The sequence below is a fragment of the Vigna umbellata genome, chromosome 9 (assembly GCF_029865625.1).
Source record: "Vigna umbellata cultivar VRB3 chromosome 9, Vumbellata_1.0, whole genome shotgun sequence".
NCBI classification, from domain to species: Eukaryota; Viridiplantae; Streptophyta; class Magnoliopsida; order Fabales; family Fabaceae; genus Vigna; species Vigna umbellata.
In genome coordinates, this window is record NC_142173.1 from 31,437,838 (window position 1) to 31,452,379 (window position 14,542).

At 30.8% G+C, this 14,542-nt stretch overlaps 2 protein-coding genes across 2 annotated transcripts; one reads left to right on the forward strand and one right to left on the reverse strand.

Moving 5' to 3' along the window:
• Positions 1-1,348: 1,348 nt before the first annotated feature.
• LOC124840623 (uncharacterized) lies at positions 1,349-3,039 on the reverse strand. The gene is made up of 6 exons (XM_047316707.2): positions 2,704-3,039; positions 2,515-2,613; positions 2,382-2,423; positions 1,859-2,003; positions 1,655-1,756; positions 1,349-1,521 (listed from the first exon to the last, which is right to left on the reverse strand). Exons 1-6 carry the CDS (start codon positions 2,917-2,919, stop codon positions 1,463-1,465), a joined length of 663 nt encoding a protein of 220 aa, XP_047172663.2. The 5' UTR covers positions 2,920-3,039; the 3' UTR covers positions 1,349-1,462.
• A 6,992-nt stretch (positions 3,040-10,031) lies between these two features.
• On the forward strand, positions 10,032-11,066 carry LOC148193215 (uncharacterized). The gene has a single exon (XM_088098047.1). It carries the CDS (start codon positions 10,238-10,240, stop codon positions 10,691-10,693), a length of 456 nt encoding a protein of 151 aa, XP_087954173.1. The 5' UTR covers positions 10,032-10,237; the 3' UTR covers positions 10,694-11,066.
• The last annotated feature ends 3,476 nt before the right edge of the window (positions 11,067-14,542 follow it).

Here is a 14,542-nt window from a genome sequence, read left to right on the forward strand (position 1 = left end):
ATCATCTGTTACACCTTTTCAGATTTTAGTTAACAAAGGGCAAAAATGTAGATGGATGAGATACAGGAAGCAACACTCTGTTCTTATTCACTCAAAGTTGCTCCAATAAATAAATAAATAAATAAATAAATAACTTTGAAAGGCTGAACAAACATCTTAATCCACCCAATCCTATTGTATGTCTCCCAACCCATCCATCAGGTTCATTTCTCTTGTTCTATTTTGTGAATAGTTTCGTATCAATTAGAAACAAGATAATTTATAATATAAGATAATTTATAATATATAAACGGAGAGAAACTTCATCTTAAAAATGGATTTTATGATTTTTAACAAAAAAAATATAACATAAAATAAATAAATTTTGTTTGTATTGTTAAATTTAAATGAAAATCGCATAAACCTATAATCGAGACCTGTCATTTAACCAATTATCTTCTTTTGTCAAAACCATTATTTGATTACTTATTTTTTTAAAATATTTGCTCAGTTATTAGGAAAAAATATTTTAATAAATTTATTTATAAATATTTCCATCCATATAATTTTGTTCTTGATATATATAGATGATTTCAAATGAACTATTAATATCCATTTATTTGTATAATAGATATTTTAATGATCATGCTATTAAAATATATTAGTTTTTTTAATATATATATATATATATATATATATATATATATATATATATATATATATATTCTTATTGTAATAACCATTTAGATGAAAATCTCTTGTTTGGTTTTTTTTGAAAATAATTGCTTTCGGAAATATATCAGTCATGACAATGTGGTAAAATATCCAAATTCTGTATCATAGATGTATAAGTAATTAGTTATAATTTTATTATTATTAGCTTTTTGTTTCATAAAAAAAAGATTTTAAATAATAAAGATTCTAACATAATGTATAAAAATATTTAAAAACTTTAAACAATACAATTCTATATAGATGTAGCAAAGGTCATTTTTAAAACAGTTGTATCGAAAAAGTAGTTTAAAGTTATAGAATCAGGCTTACTTTTACAATAAAATGACAATAATAATGCCGTTAAACAAAATTTACAAGTAGAGCAAATCGCATTGCTTATACAAGGAATGAAGTTAATATAAACATTTCCAAAATGCTTATGGCCAGATACACAAATTTTATTTATTTTTAAGAAACTGATTCCGATATTCATGTGGAAAAAGTCAAATAAAGGTCTAAATGAAAAGCCATGAGGGAAAAGTTATAAAGATAAGATTTATATGTGGAAATGTGTCCACCACCAACCTTCAATGGCACCATCTTTTCACTGCATTGCAGCTTCAAATCAATTTTACATTAGTATATAAAGATAAGATTTATATGTGAAAATCCTCATTAGTATATGGTTTCAGTGAAGTTTTATAATATTGTTACAAGATAGAAAGCTGACAGATAGTTTGCATAAGATTCAAGGTTTGATATCACCATCTTAAATCATCCTCTGAATCCTGTCAGTAAAATTAACCATAATTTCAAGACTTTTATCATCTGCAACAAAAAAGACCAAATCAAAATCACATATTTTAGAGTTGAGAGACATTAATTATATGCACAAAACCAATATTCAAATGGCAACAATCATAGTTACAATAAAAGAACTACAATAGGAGAGTTCAGTAACCAAGTTTGGGGACTGTATGTCCTTTGGGGTGATGAATCACAACAGGATTCTGGAATGCTTCCAGCAAAGCAACGCTCTCTTCCTTCATGAAATCTTTCTCCCCTTCACCATATAACAAGAATAGAAGATACAATACAACTTTTAGAGTTATATGCAAAGAAACATTTGTTTAAGCAGAATCATAAATGAGGGACTTGAAACTACCAACGAAGTGAAGAGATAAGCAATCAATTGGTTTTGAAAATGCATTAGAAGCCAATTTAGGCATTCCAAACTTGTTTCCACCAAACTTGGCTCCAGATATCACAATCAAAAACTTGATCTTCTCTACCTTCCCAAGTGCTACACCCTATAAAAGCCATCACTCCCTTTAGTGAAATAAAATGTAGCTTTAACCTATACCTAGAGCATCCTCAAAAACGAACACTATTTTTATTAAAGAAATATACATTTCAAGTCAAGAATCATAGTCAAAGACAGAGAAACAAAGCTATAAACTCGTCTAAAACCTTTAGCAGTAGAGTTAAAAGTCAAGTGTTCATTCTTTGACAATTTAAGACATAAAACCGTATAAGCAACCAACCATGCTTCATGCTTCGTAGATACTCACCGAAAAGTCAAGTATTCATTCTTTCACCAAAGGGGCATCATCATGGAAGGAAGATCAACTTAATTAATATCTAAAAGAGACAGTAAGCAGCAATAAGATGAGTTTCTTTTTCAGTACCTGCGATTGCATTCCTGGCAATGCAGCTGCTAAAATTGCTCCCTGAGAGACAACATTCCTTCTTATTTCTAAAAATTGGAAGAGCAAAAGACACAAAAGTTCACAAAAAACATTGTAGCAGCAAAGTCCCCACCTGAGAGAAACCCAACACACCATCGAAAGGACCATTTTTTAGCATGAAATCTTCTATGTATGCTAAACACTCTTCGAAGTTTCTATATTCAGAGAAGTCCTGTACACGAAAAGATAAACGTTAGAAGCATACAAGGATGATATCGGAGGTGGAGATCACTGAGGTGGACTGTCTTGTCTGTACAACAACCTCATTGGCTTGGAACCATTCATAGTAAGGAGGGTCAAAAATGCCTTCAACGTCAGATCTTCCCTGTGAGGGAAACTGGCCATCGAGGAACACCAGGTCCAAGTTTTGTATCACAGGTTCTGGCCATCTTAAGACCAATTGCTTGAGGATTTCGCCACTGGTTCTGAATCCGTGGAGGCACAGGATTCTGGGTTTTCTCTGGGTTTGGTCTTCCATTATGCACAAACTTTGACTGCAGATTATAGTTCCTACGATCGTGCTTTCACGAAATGAAATTTAGTGTCTGTTTCTTCGGATTTGGGGAAAATCTAAGCGCCGATGTCCCCAAACCCATCATTTAATAAATACATTGCAATTTTTACATTTCATCTATATAAAATCAACTCAATCTAAATAAATAAAAAATAAAAAATAAAAAATAAAAAATAAAATACATATAAAATATTTTTCAATTTTAAATTATATCTCTTTGATTAATTTCAATTTTAAATATAATTATTTAGTATATCTGTTAGAATATTCATATTTTATTTTCATATTTTAAAGAGTTATTATTATTTGATAAAAAGATTATGCATAAGTTTATTTACAGACCGAACCGGTTTAAGTCTATTCCAAAAGTAATTCAGTTTAATTTATATTATAATGTTTTTTAATTCAACTGTTTGATTACGTAGTATTTTTCATGTTAGCAATTAGATACTAGTCTATTTTAGGAGTAGTTTAATAAGGTAGCTGGGTATTTAAATGCCCAACTGCCTTAATACTAAGCATTTAATTTAATTTTTTATGCAAATACTTTTTTTTAACATTTTGGTAATGTATTTAAGTTTTTATAAGTTTTGAAAAGAAAAATCTACAATAATTAAATATCGCATCATTACTACAAATTACTTACAGGTTTTATATTGGTTATAAATATCTCCATTTTATAACTGATGTAATAATCACGTGAGAGGATGGTGACGATACAGTTGGTCACATTGATGACGCGATTGTTCACACTGCTGGACCACTTAGCCCAACGAGTAGAAGTGGGAGTGAGAATGGGCTGGAGAGCCCAATGGGCTATGAGAGGGTTGGAGTGGAAGTGGTCTTCTCGTCGTTGAGGAAGAATGCAAGCAGTGTGGAGCATCGGCGACCATCGGACCGGCAACAATGGTTGTGTTGTTCATGTCGGTGTATGTTTTTCTCCTCTCATTTTCATACCCTTAGACAATGACTCTGATTGGTCTTACCCAGGAGAAGGATTTAGATGTAGGTACAAAACTTTCCAAACATCCATTTGCATGAAAAAGGTTTCAAAAATACTAATAATCTAACCAAAACATGTGTTGCCACGTAGACAAATAAAAATTAAAAATAAATAATAAAAATATGGTAAAAAAATGATAATTCAGAATCTCTTTGACTGTGCCACTAAATGAGTGTTGGAACATGTTTTGTCTTTCTCATAACCATTCACTCTTGCAGCGTTCCAATGCAAACAAGTCAGGGTTTAGAATGGTTGACTAATTACTCAACTACAGTGTAGCCACAACACTGATTCATAAATTGCATTTATTATAGATACAGATGTAAATTTGAGAATGGGAAATTATAATTGTAATAAAAATTAAATATTATTTATGTCTTTTTAAAACATAATTGATAAATCTTACGTAACCATTTAAAATTAAACGAAATGGACCATAGTAAACGTGTATAATTTTTTTTCAACGATTTTGGTGAGCTAACTGGAAAACTTGGAACTACTGGCATTCCATTACTTATGAACTAAGGCAAAACTAACTTTGTGTTTACTTTTCTACGCACGTATCTTTAGTTTAGAAGAAAACTAGTTTTGGTATACATGCGATTCCACATGTCCACTAATTTCACATAAGGTTCTTTGATGGGTCTTTTATGAAATATATTTTATTCACCTGAAAAAGTAAAATAACCTAAAGCGATATGGAAAAAGTCAAAAGAGAAAGTAAGATTACAAAATCAAATAAATATGGAGCTATTTGATAAAATGTAAATATATAGTTTTGTTCGTGATTATATATTTGGTCCTCGAATTTGTTAATCTTGTTTAATTTTAACTCTGTTTTCTTTTTCTTGTTCAATTAAATTTTAACTTTTTTAAAATTGATCCAAGTATTAGATAAATATATTTATCATTGAAATTTATTTAAAATTTTGTTTTTAAATTTTAAATATATTTGTTTAAATTATTATAAAACTATTTTAAAATTTTATATTTGAATTTATAATATTGTTATTTTTAAAACAATATAGAAATTATTAATATATAATATTTAAAACAAAATTTAAATAAAATTCAATGTAAAATAAAAATTTAAATAAATTTAATATTAATGAAAATACATTTGGGGGTTTGGATCACTGCCAGAGTTATTCGAATAGCGAAGGGTTGCGCACAACAAGTGTTTGGGGGGTTTTGGTCATTGTCTAGGCTTCCGCATAGCGAATTTGGGGCGTTGTGCGAGGGGTTGAGGTCTGATACCACTAGTATTTAATTCGCTGTGCGAGAGGAGTCAGTGGTCGCTCAACGAGTGTATGCGCTGAGCGACTGGTCCAGGTTTAATTTGCTCTTTTCGTCTTTATTCTTGAGTGATTTGAATGATGGTATAATTCATTGAATGTTATGCATGAATGTGTATGAAATTATATGAGTATCAAAGGTATTAATGGTGATTCAAAGTGAAGGAAAGTATGATTTCAATGCGGTGTAAGTGAGTATCAAAGTGAAATCTCTCGGTGAGATACTTGTATATGTAGAATAAATACAGGGAGCTCAGTATTGGGGTATCCTAACACTCTAATGATCTTTCATTCTCACATAGAGAGGATTGATTCATGTGGTGAGAGTAGTAGGAGGTCCTAGTGTAGGCGCTACTTGGAGGCCTATTGCGCGGTAACAGACTAACCTTGTGTGTGTGATAGGGTGAAACCCATGGAAATGGCTTTGCAAAGCAGTAGAGGCCACCACAAATGCACAACCGCAATAGCTCGGTATTCATTCTAGGTCCAGACGGTCAAAGTCAGTGTAGTGTCATGCATAATGGGTGTTGTGATGTGAAAGAATGTGTATGATTGTATGAAGTATAGATAATGAATATATGATGACTCTTTTATTTAAACTAGCTTACCCTTCTACTTGATTTGTGTTTTGTATGTGTGGTGTTTTCCTTTGCAATGATCATCCTGTGGGTGTGAGTAGAGGGATATAGGATCTCCGTGGAGCAGGTGCTTGATGGAGAGGATCCAACTGTTTAGTAGTTTTAAAAGCAATATTGTAAATAGTTTTGTAACAGACTAGTTGTTTATAAAGTTGAAATTTTATAGTTATTTTTGGATGACTGTAAGTTAAACTTTGTATAATAGTTTTAACTGTTCTATCTTATCCTTCATGTGATGACTCTTGTATATATATTATCTATGCTATATTTTGGAATGTTACATCACCCCGCAAATAATCTCAAAACCATTGGTTCAAACGTCTCACTCACTTGCAAATGCATTCTCATACACATGCATGAGTAGTGTCATCCATGGAAACAAACACTACGTTAGGGAGAAACTCCATGATAGCATATCCTCTTATCAAGGGACTTCCATCCAAGGTCTTTCATGAGCACCTTATTCATATGAGTGTTTTACAGTTTGAGAAATCTTTGATTTATTGAGAGTTAGTCACTTTTGTGTGTTTTATGTTCTAGGTTTGATGTATGTATAACTTGTCTTCTTTTGGACTATTTGGTTTTTTAAATATGTGGTTTATTATTCCGAAATTACATTATATATATATATATATATATATATATATATAATTAAATGTTTTAGGATCATTATATTTTATTAACCAATTTATTACAGTAATGTAATTAATTATGTCTATGGCTATGAGCATATATGTCATGAAATATTAAGTGTGTAGATACCATATGTAATATTCTAATTTGATGAGGGGCTAAATTAAGAATATTTATTTTTTAGAAAAAGTAACCAATCAATATTACATAAACCATATGTATGCACGTACATATTATTCTTATTTCTTTCTCTTCATCCATATCACAAGAGAAAATCAAGAACCTAATACGCTCTATAGTTGACAGATGACCAATGTAAGATGACAAACACACACTTAAAAACAAATGATGTTTGGAATTTGCCTCATAATGAAAGGATTGTTGGATGTTGGAATGATAAGTGTCAACCAATTGTAGATGGTGGAGCATTATTGAATCAGTTCTTGGGGAGTATTGCTAGGAACTTCAAGGCGTTTCCTATTCCCTATTCTACTTGGAAGAAATTACTAAAGAGTACCAAAAAGACATAATTCAGAATATCATTCAAGTAAGTAATGTAACTTTTCAATTTACAATTTAGTAGTGTGACATACGAAATTAGACCTTAATTCACATTATTTACGTTACTTCTTTATGTCATACAAAATTTTGGATAAATTCAACCATTATCCGTAATAATAGCTAAATGTATGAAATAATTTATTTTAAATAGATTAGTGACTAAGTATTATTTTATATTGTAGATATCTCATCAATGAAGTATTTTAAATTATGATGAATTGAATGAAGAAGATCAAAATTAATCATTCTTTTAAATATGTTTCTCTTTTAATGTGTATTTAAATAATGTTATTATTTTATGTTGAACAATTACTTGTATTAAAACTTGTTTATTTTATATAATATTCAATTTTATTTCCAATTATTTGTTGTGTGTTTTGTTCATTACAATATTTTTTTTATCATAATTAATTAAATAATATCAAAAAAACCTAATCTATGCATTTCGGGCGGTTTTGGAACTACTGTAAATTTCGACAATTATGAAACATCTGTAAGTTCTAACAGTTTGCGAATCTATGTAAATTTTAACAGTTTACGAAACATAGGTAAGTTTCAACAATTTCTAAATTCCAGTTAATTCTGGCGGTTCTCTACAAAAGTACCCTTAGTTGTCTACAAATTTTGGAGATTTTGACCAAAACTCCCGAAAATTGTGAGGGTCAGGATAGAACTCTTTATAAATATGTATATGTAAATTTTGTACCAGATATTACTTTGATACTTTATATTCTCTCCTCTTCTTTAGTTCCTCCAAAATTTACTTTGATACTATTATATTCACGTCTAATAAAAACCGTATTTAACGGTATTTATAGTTTTATTATTTCTATTTATTTTATCTTGTATATGATGGTTTTTAATCTTAAAGGAAAAACCCGGCGACGAACAAAAAAAAATTCCATCCAAATAAATATACGATTGTCGGAAAGAAGAGCCTATGATTGATGATTATAATCCATTTATAAAATAATGGAGTACAATACAACGCATTTGAGGAAAATAAAAACCGATCATATGTATATTTTTTGTTTTCTTCTATTTTTTAGTTGTCACTTTGGTCAATTCAGCACGATCCAACATACTCCGTTTCCTCTTCTCATAAATTGAAGACAATAATTCCATGAAATGGAAATGTTGGTTATGCTAACATACAAATAAACAACAAATAAATAATAATAAATTCATTGACACGAGAGATATCATCAGTCGGTCAATTCTTTTACATCTTTATCGTTCAGTCGGTGAGTCCATAATAACACATACAGAAAAACATTATACATAAATTTAAAATTTGTGTAGTAAATATATGTTTAATACGGTGAATAAATAAATAAAGTATGATGATAAGATAATTGTAGTCATGAGTGAAGAAGATGCGAACCCTCTCTTTCTTGCTTTGTTTTCCACATATTTTACAAGCAAATGCGACAAAGAGAAAGAATTGCAAAAGTCCAAACCTACTCGTATTATTAAGACGTTAATAATTGCCAGCTTTTGCCAGCTCCTACTTCATCATTAAAATATCTTTAAAAAATATACATAAAGAACAGTAGTGAAGACTTTGCTCCTTGTAGTCCCAAAAAATGACAACGGGATACACTGGATTCAAACAATTTCTCACATGCCCTTCTTTTTCATTTTCTTCCACGTCTATTCTGTGCTATGTTCCAGCTGCATTTTTATTTTCAAATATTATACGTATATTTATTTTTGTATTTTATTTCCGTTTGAGTTGAGTGGTTGTTTTCCATTGCAACGGTTACCTAATATTATTCTTTGTTTCAATCCACCCCATTATCAACTACGTATTCTATCTAAAACATCAGCGATAATGAAAGGGTGATGTATCTGCTTTCTCAATCACGGAATGCAAAATTACGAATAAATTATGTAGAAAGGGTCAAAACAAAAATAAGGGCACCTTTTCATCTGGTGGAGGGTTTGCAGTTCGCGTAAGAATAATCACTACTTTTCATTTTTTTTAGATTAGATTCTATGATTCTTTATTAATAATCATTAATGAAAAAAAATAAAAAAAGTTGTCACAGGACAAGACACGAGTGGCACCAACGCGGGTAAAGCACCCCGCGTTTTATTACAGGACAGAACCCATCAACGAATGGACTATGAAGGGCACACGTGTGAGGTCTAGATCAACGGTCAAAATATAAGGGTACCCTAGTAATATCGTAGAACGACTTTATGGGTTGTTGAAAAGCTATGGTCTTTCTGAAGAAAGAAAAAGTAAGAATAATAAAAAATAAAAAATAAAAACTAGTTTTTACATATTGGATTGTTTCCTTTTTTAATTTTTCATTATTTTCATAGTACACATTTCTTTTCTTAATTTTAGGTTCCAATTTCTTAAAAATTTAGTTTTTTTAATTTTTTATTTATTTTCTGTTCCGATTAGAGTGGAAAAAAGTTTAACGCGGAAGCGACGAGAGTAGGAAAATGGGTGGAAAAACCGCCGTACTGAGGGGTGGCGGAGACAGTGACTGCTGACTGACCCACAGAACTGACACGTGTCCTGACGCAAAAGGGTGAGAAGGTAATATTGAGGAAGCACGATGGACAAAAAGGCAAAGAAGGAACACACATTCAGAAAAATCATAGTGCGAAATGTAAAATCCCCAATGGGCCACAAACACAACATCCACATCTGCCAGCTAATGTTTTCCACATTTACACAAACATTACAAAAATTGTACCAGACACCGAAGAAAGTTCAAATGAAGATAAATTTAAAACAAAAAATAAAAAAAAAAGTGGAAATGGAGTGTTAAGTGTTGACCCATTCTTATTACTCACATCACACCGCCCTGACTTAGTCCACGGTATTATGGAAAAATGACGACGAATGGGAGTGCATGCACATCACAACATATATATAAATATATAGAGTAAGGTTGGAAAATTAATTAGATAAAAAAATTGTGTGCGCGCATATAGAAGAAAATTAAATTAGGACATTGGAGTTGGAGGAATCTTTGAGCATTATTGATGCATTAATCGCCACTGTCCTTTAACGCCTCTCAAGCCCTCTTTTTATATATTCTGTTCCCTTATCATCTTCCACTGCTCAACCCTTTCTCTCTCTCTAACACGCAAGTTTCAGTTTTTCTGTTTCTGTTCTCTCCACTCAGAACATGGGTTCTGCTGCAGTACAACTGTTTCTTGTCTTCGGGCTTCTGGCTACATCATGCATAGCGCAAGCCCCAGCCGGTGCACCTACACAGCCTCCCACAACCACCCCACCACCACCTCCCGCATCAGCACCGGCACCTACACCCACCACACCAGCAACTCCACCACCCACTGCAGCACCACCAACACCAACACCCACACCAGCACCGGTATCAACACCACCAACATCAACACCACCAGCACCTACCCCCACTCCTACCCCAGTTTCTTCTCCTCCATCTGGAGCTCCCACTCCGTCTTCTCCTTCTGACTCTCCACCAGCACCTAACGCCCCCGGAATTTCACCCTCAGGTGGCGGCGAAGCACCCCCGCCACCCAACGCCGCATTCTCCGTTGCCAAGTCCTTCGTTGCTGGCTCTGCCCTCGCGGGAACCTTGGTAGCCATGTTCTTGGCTTGAAAACAGACCTTACGGTTGGAATTCGTCCACGTGGAGGCTCTTCGGCTCTTGATCTTGTTTTTCACCGACGGACGGACGGGATCTATTTCATTTATTTTATCCTCTGGTCTTGTTGAGTAGCGTTTTCTTTTCTCTTTCTCTTTTCCGGGTTTTATGTGTTTTCTCTAGCTTTGTTCGTCGTTGATGTGTTTGTTGATTCGATATCTGGGAGGGTTGGCTGTTGTTGATGATGATGACGATGGTATTCATGATTATGATGATTATTTTGTGATTCATTGTTTTGGTGTTTACACGTGTATGTAGATGACCTTGATGATTTCATTGTACATCTAATAATTGAAAGAATAAAACAGTTTGGCATTCTTTTTACTTAGATTCTTGTTCCTTGTTAATGTGCAAATCCCTCTTGTTCCCATGGTCAGAGCGAGTTGCAAAGTTTCTTCCTTTGTTTCTTGCCATCCATAGATCTATCTCATTGTGGAATATATGCATAATTATTCCAACTTTTCCACATTATACTTCGCTTCCTCCTTTTCAAATTAGTGCTCTAATTGGACCATATATATCATGCCACGTAAGTACCAGCATTTTTAAGTTGAAAACTTTATAGGTAAATATGAAAACATCTTTTTCTGCTTTTCGTTCTGACCACAGATCCAAGAGGAAACAAATTTTGTCCTGTCATTTTTTCTACTCACATTTAAACAGTAAAGTTAAAGTATACGAATGCAGAACCTTTAGTAAAGTTATTTGCGATTATTATGTTATACAAATCATAATTATGGGAGTGTAATAACTAATAATAATGTAATATAATCAACTTAGGTAAAAGAAAGTTCATATTTTATGATTTAAACGCTTAAATGTTAACAAACAATCTTTTAAGAAAAAATAACATTTACTTATATTCTTCACGGGGAATTAACTTTTTCATGATAATCATTATACTTTTGCTAATTAGACCTTTTATGAGATGCTTCGATTAAATCATAAAAAGATAATTAATCCCAAATCAAAATATGTTCACTTTCAAGTACAATTTGTATATTTCATTGTGTGCTGTCTTGAACGTGCAGTTCTCCTAATTTAAAATGACAGTTTTTCACCTACTTTTGTATTAAAAAAGCATTTTTTTTGCCTTAAAATTAGAGTGGCATCATCTTTTCCATGTGACAGTATTGATGATGAAAGAAGCTTCTGGGTTGTTTTCTAAAGAACGTGGGTTTCCTGGTCTTTTCCTTTCAATGTTGTGGAGATTTGTTTAATAGGTATGAATTCCGTAGGAAATTGACATGTTATACGACAATTTTCCTAAATATAATAATGGTATTATATTTATTTAATATGCGAAAGTGGGAAGCACGTAGTTGGAGATAGATGCCTCCAACAAGAATTTGTATTATTGCAAGCAAAGTGGATCTGGTTAGCAATTGGTTAAACTGCGAACCCCTCACTCACTTCACTTCACTACTCGATTAGATCCACGTGTTTCTCATATAAGTTCCTGTATATTATCATGCCACCTTTTTATTTTATTTTCAATTTTTTAAAATTTACTTTCTGAAAATATTTTCTGGTATTCTCTAATTAATTTCTTATTCTAAATCTATTAAGTTTGGGAAATTGTTGTTAAAAAGAAAAGTCATGAGATGTTTTCATGTTCTCTGCTTTCTTTTCCTCCGTCTTATTCAAATACTTCCCACTATACTTAATACAAAGAAAAAAAAATTAAAACAAAAGAAATAGTTTCAAAACAACAAAAAGTTTAAGGTGTCTATAATATCTTAACTATATTATGACTTCTTTAAATATTCTTTGAACTACGCAAAAAAACAGCGTTCTTTTTAGTTATGTTATTATTGTGGAATATCTATATTTTTTGTCCTTAACTAATATTTGCCAGAAAACTTAGTTGAATGTCTTGAATGTGGTCTTCTTTTCTCTAAAACATATTTTTCATTTCATTTAAAGAATTCAAATTAAAATGTCTGAATCTAATTCCCCTTAACCAAATAACACAATCTAATGATTGTTAGTAAATACGCATGATTCTTATGTTTTTTTGTTATTATTATTTATTAAATTAGTAAAATTTATGTCTAATTCAATGTTAGTAAACTAATTTAAAAGTGTAGATTTGGAATTAATGTGAAATTTTCATTAAGTTTTCTCACACCGATGACATCGAGTATGAAAATTAGTGGTGCTCACTAACAAATGAAGGTTCAAATTTTGATTATAATAAACCTCAAATAACTTAAATGTTATATAAGTTAGTATAATGTAAGTTTACCTCAAACTTTCTAAATTAGTCTTAATAGGATATTAAAACTTATGTTTAACTCAACGTTAACTTAGTTCAGTGAAATTGAATTAAACATAAGTTTCACTTCTTTAATATAATGTTAAAACTTAATATAATATCAAAGTTATTCATACTTTATTCTAATTAAAATTTAAGTTTATTAAACCATGTATTATTTAATCTTTCATCAAATCTCATATATCAAAATGTATTTGACATGAACTCATAATATTTATATTAACTAAAAATAATATCAATTTATAGGTTTAATCCTTTCGAACATCCCTATTTCTATAGGATCGTCTCAAGTAGGTCCTCGTATTGTAAATGTTCTCGATTAGGTCCCTTATTATGAAAATTTGAATCAATTTAGGCCTTACCGTTAGTTCCATACTAACACCGTTAAAGGGGGTGACACGTGTCAGTTCGTGGTTTTTTTGAATTTTTTAATTATATTTTTATTATTTTTATTTTTATTTTTTATTTTTTTAAAAGTAAATTTTAAAAATGCCACGTGTCAAACTGATAGTGTGCCACGTGGCAATGGCAGTGTGACATGGCACTGACAGTGCCACATGTCATTGTTAGGTCACGTCTCATTGCATTAGTCTCAATTTGGTCCCTGTATTTTTATGATGTTGCAATTTGATCCCTGTATTTTTATTTTGTCTCAATTTAATCTTAATTTTAAAAATTAAACAATTTTTCACTATTTTTTAATTTAGTCTTAATTCAAAACAGTTTTAATTTAGTTTTGATTAAATAAATTTCACTATTTTTTAATAAAATTAATTTAAAAAATAACTAATTTGTATTTAAATTATCAAAATATTTTTATTTAAATTATTTTTTGGACTTGTTACTCCTTCTTTCTATTGTCTCAATTATCACTAATTTTTTTTGTCAATTTCTATTTTTCTAATTTTTTTTTTTACTTTTTGCGAGTATGTTTACCGAGTAAGAAAAAACTCTAATAAAATTCTAAAAGGATGAAAAATTTTATTTTATTTTTTAAAAAATGAATGGTACCAGATTATATATTTTGACTAAAGAAAATGAAAGAAACGAGGAAACATCAAGAATCAACAAAAGTATTAAAAGTGACACAGGATATTTTATTGTATAATTTTGATAATCAATTTCTATCAGTTGATCGAAAATATTAGATGAAATAAAAAAACAAACGGTCAATCACTAGAAATATGATGAGATTGTAGAAGAAAATATTGTCATGAGTTAAACAACTTATTGAGAAAGAAAGATAATGTAGTGTATGAAAAGGTAAGGAGAAAGAGAAAGAGAAAGAGAAAGAGAAAGAGAAAGAGAAAGAAGAAAAATAAAGATTTAATTAGTTTCTTTATTTTAGAGGTTCAAAGTGGTTTATTCCTTTGAAAAAATGTTTAACTTGTTTTTTGTAACGTTTAAATCGTTAACGGTTAATGTCCACTTTAACCAATATTCAATTAGCTGTCTAGTTTTAAAATATTTGGCCACATAACATGTTAATGTTAAAAGTTTTTATTTCACATTTTATATTTTTCTTT

What these genes read in the sequence shown, in the direction of transcription:
- LOC124840623 (XM_047316707.2), bottom strand. Translation starts at nt 2,919, where the DNA reads ATGGAAGACCAAACCCAGAGAAAACCCAGAATCCTGTGCCTCCACGGA. An exon ending in AATGGTTCCAAGCCAATGAG is followed by an intron (nt 2,614 to 2,703) that starts GTTGTTGTACAG and finishes TTTCGTGTACAG; the next exon opens with GACTTCTCTGAATATAGAAA. An exon ending in CTTATCTCTTCACTTCGTTG is followed by an intron (nt 1,757 to 1,858) that starts GTAGTTTCAAGT and finishes TATATGGTGAAG; the next exon opens with GGGAGAAAGATTTCATGAAG.
- LOC148193215 (XM_088098047.1), top strand. Translation starts at nt 10,238, where the DNA reads ATGGGTTCTGCTGCAGTACAACTGTTTCTTGTCTTCGGGCTTCTGGCT.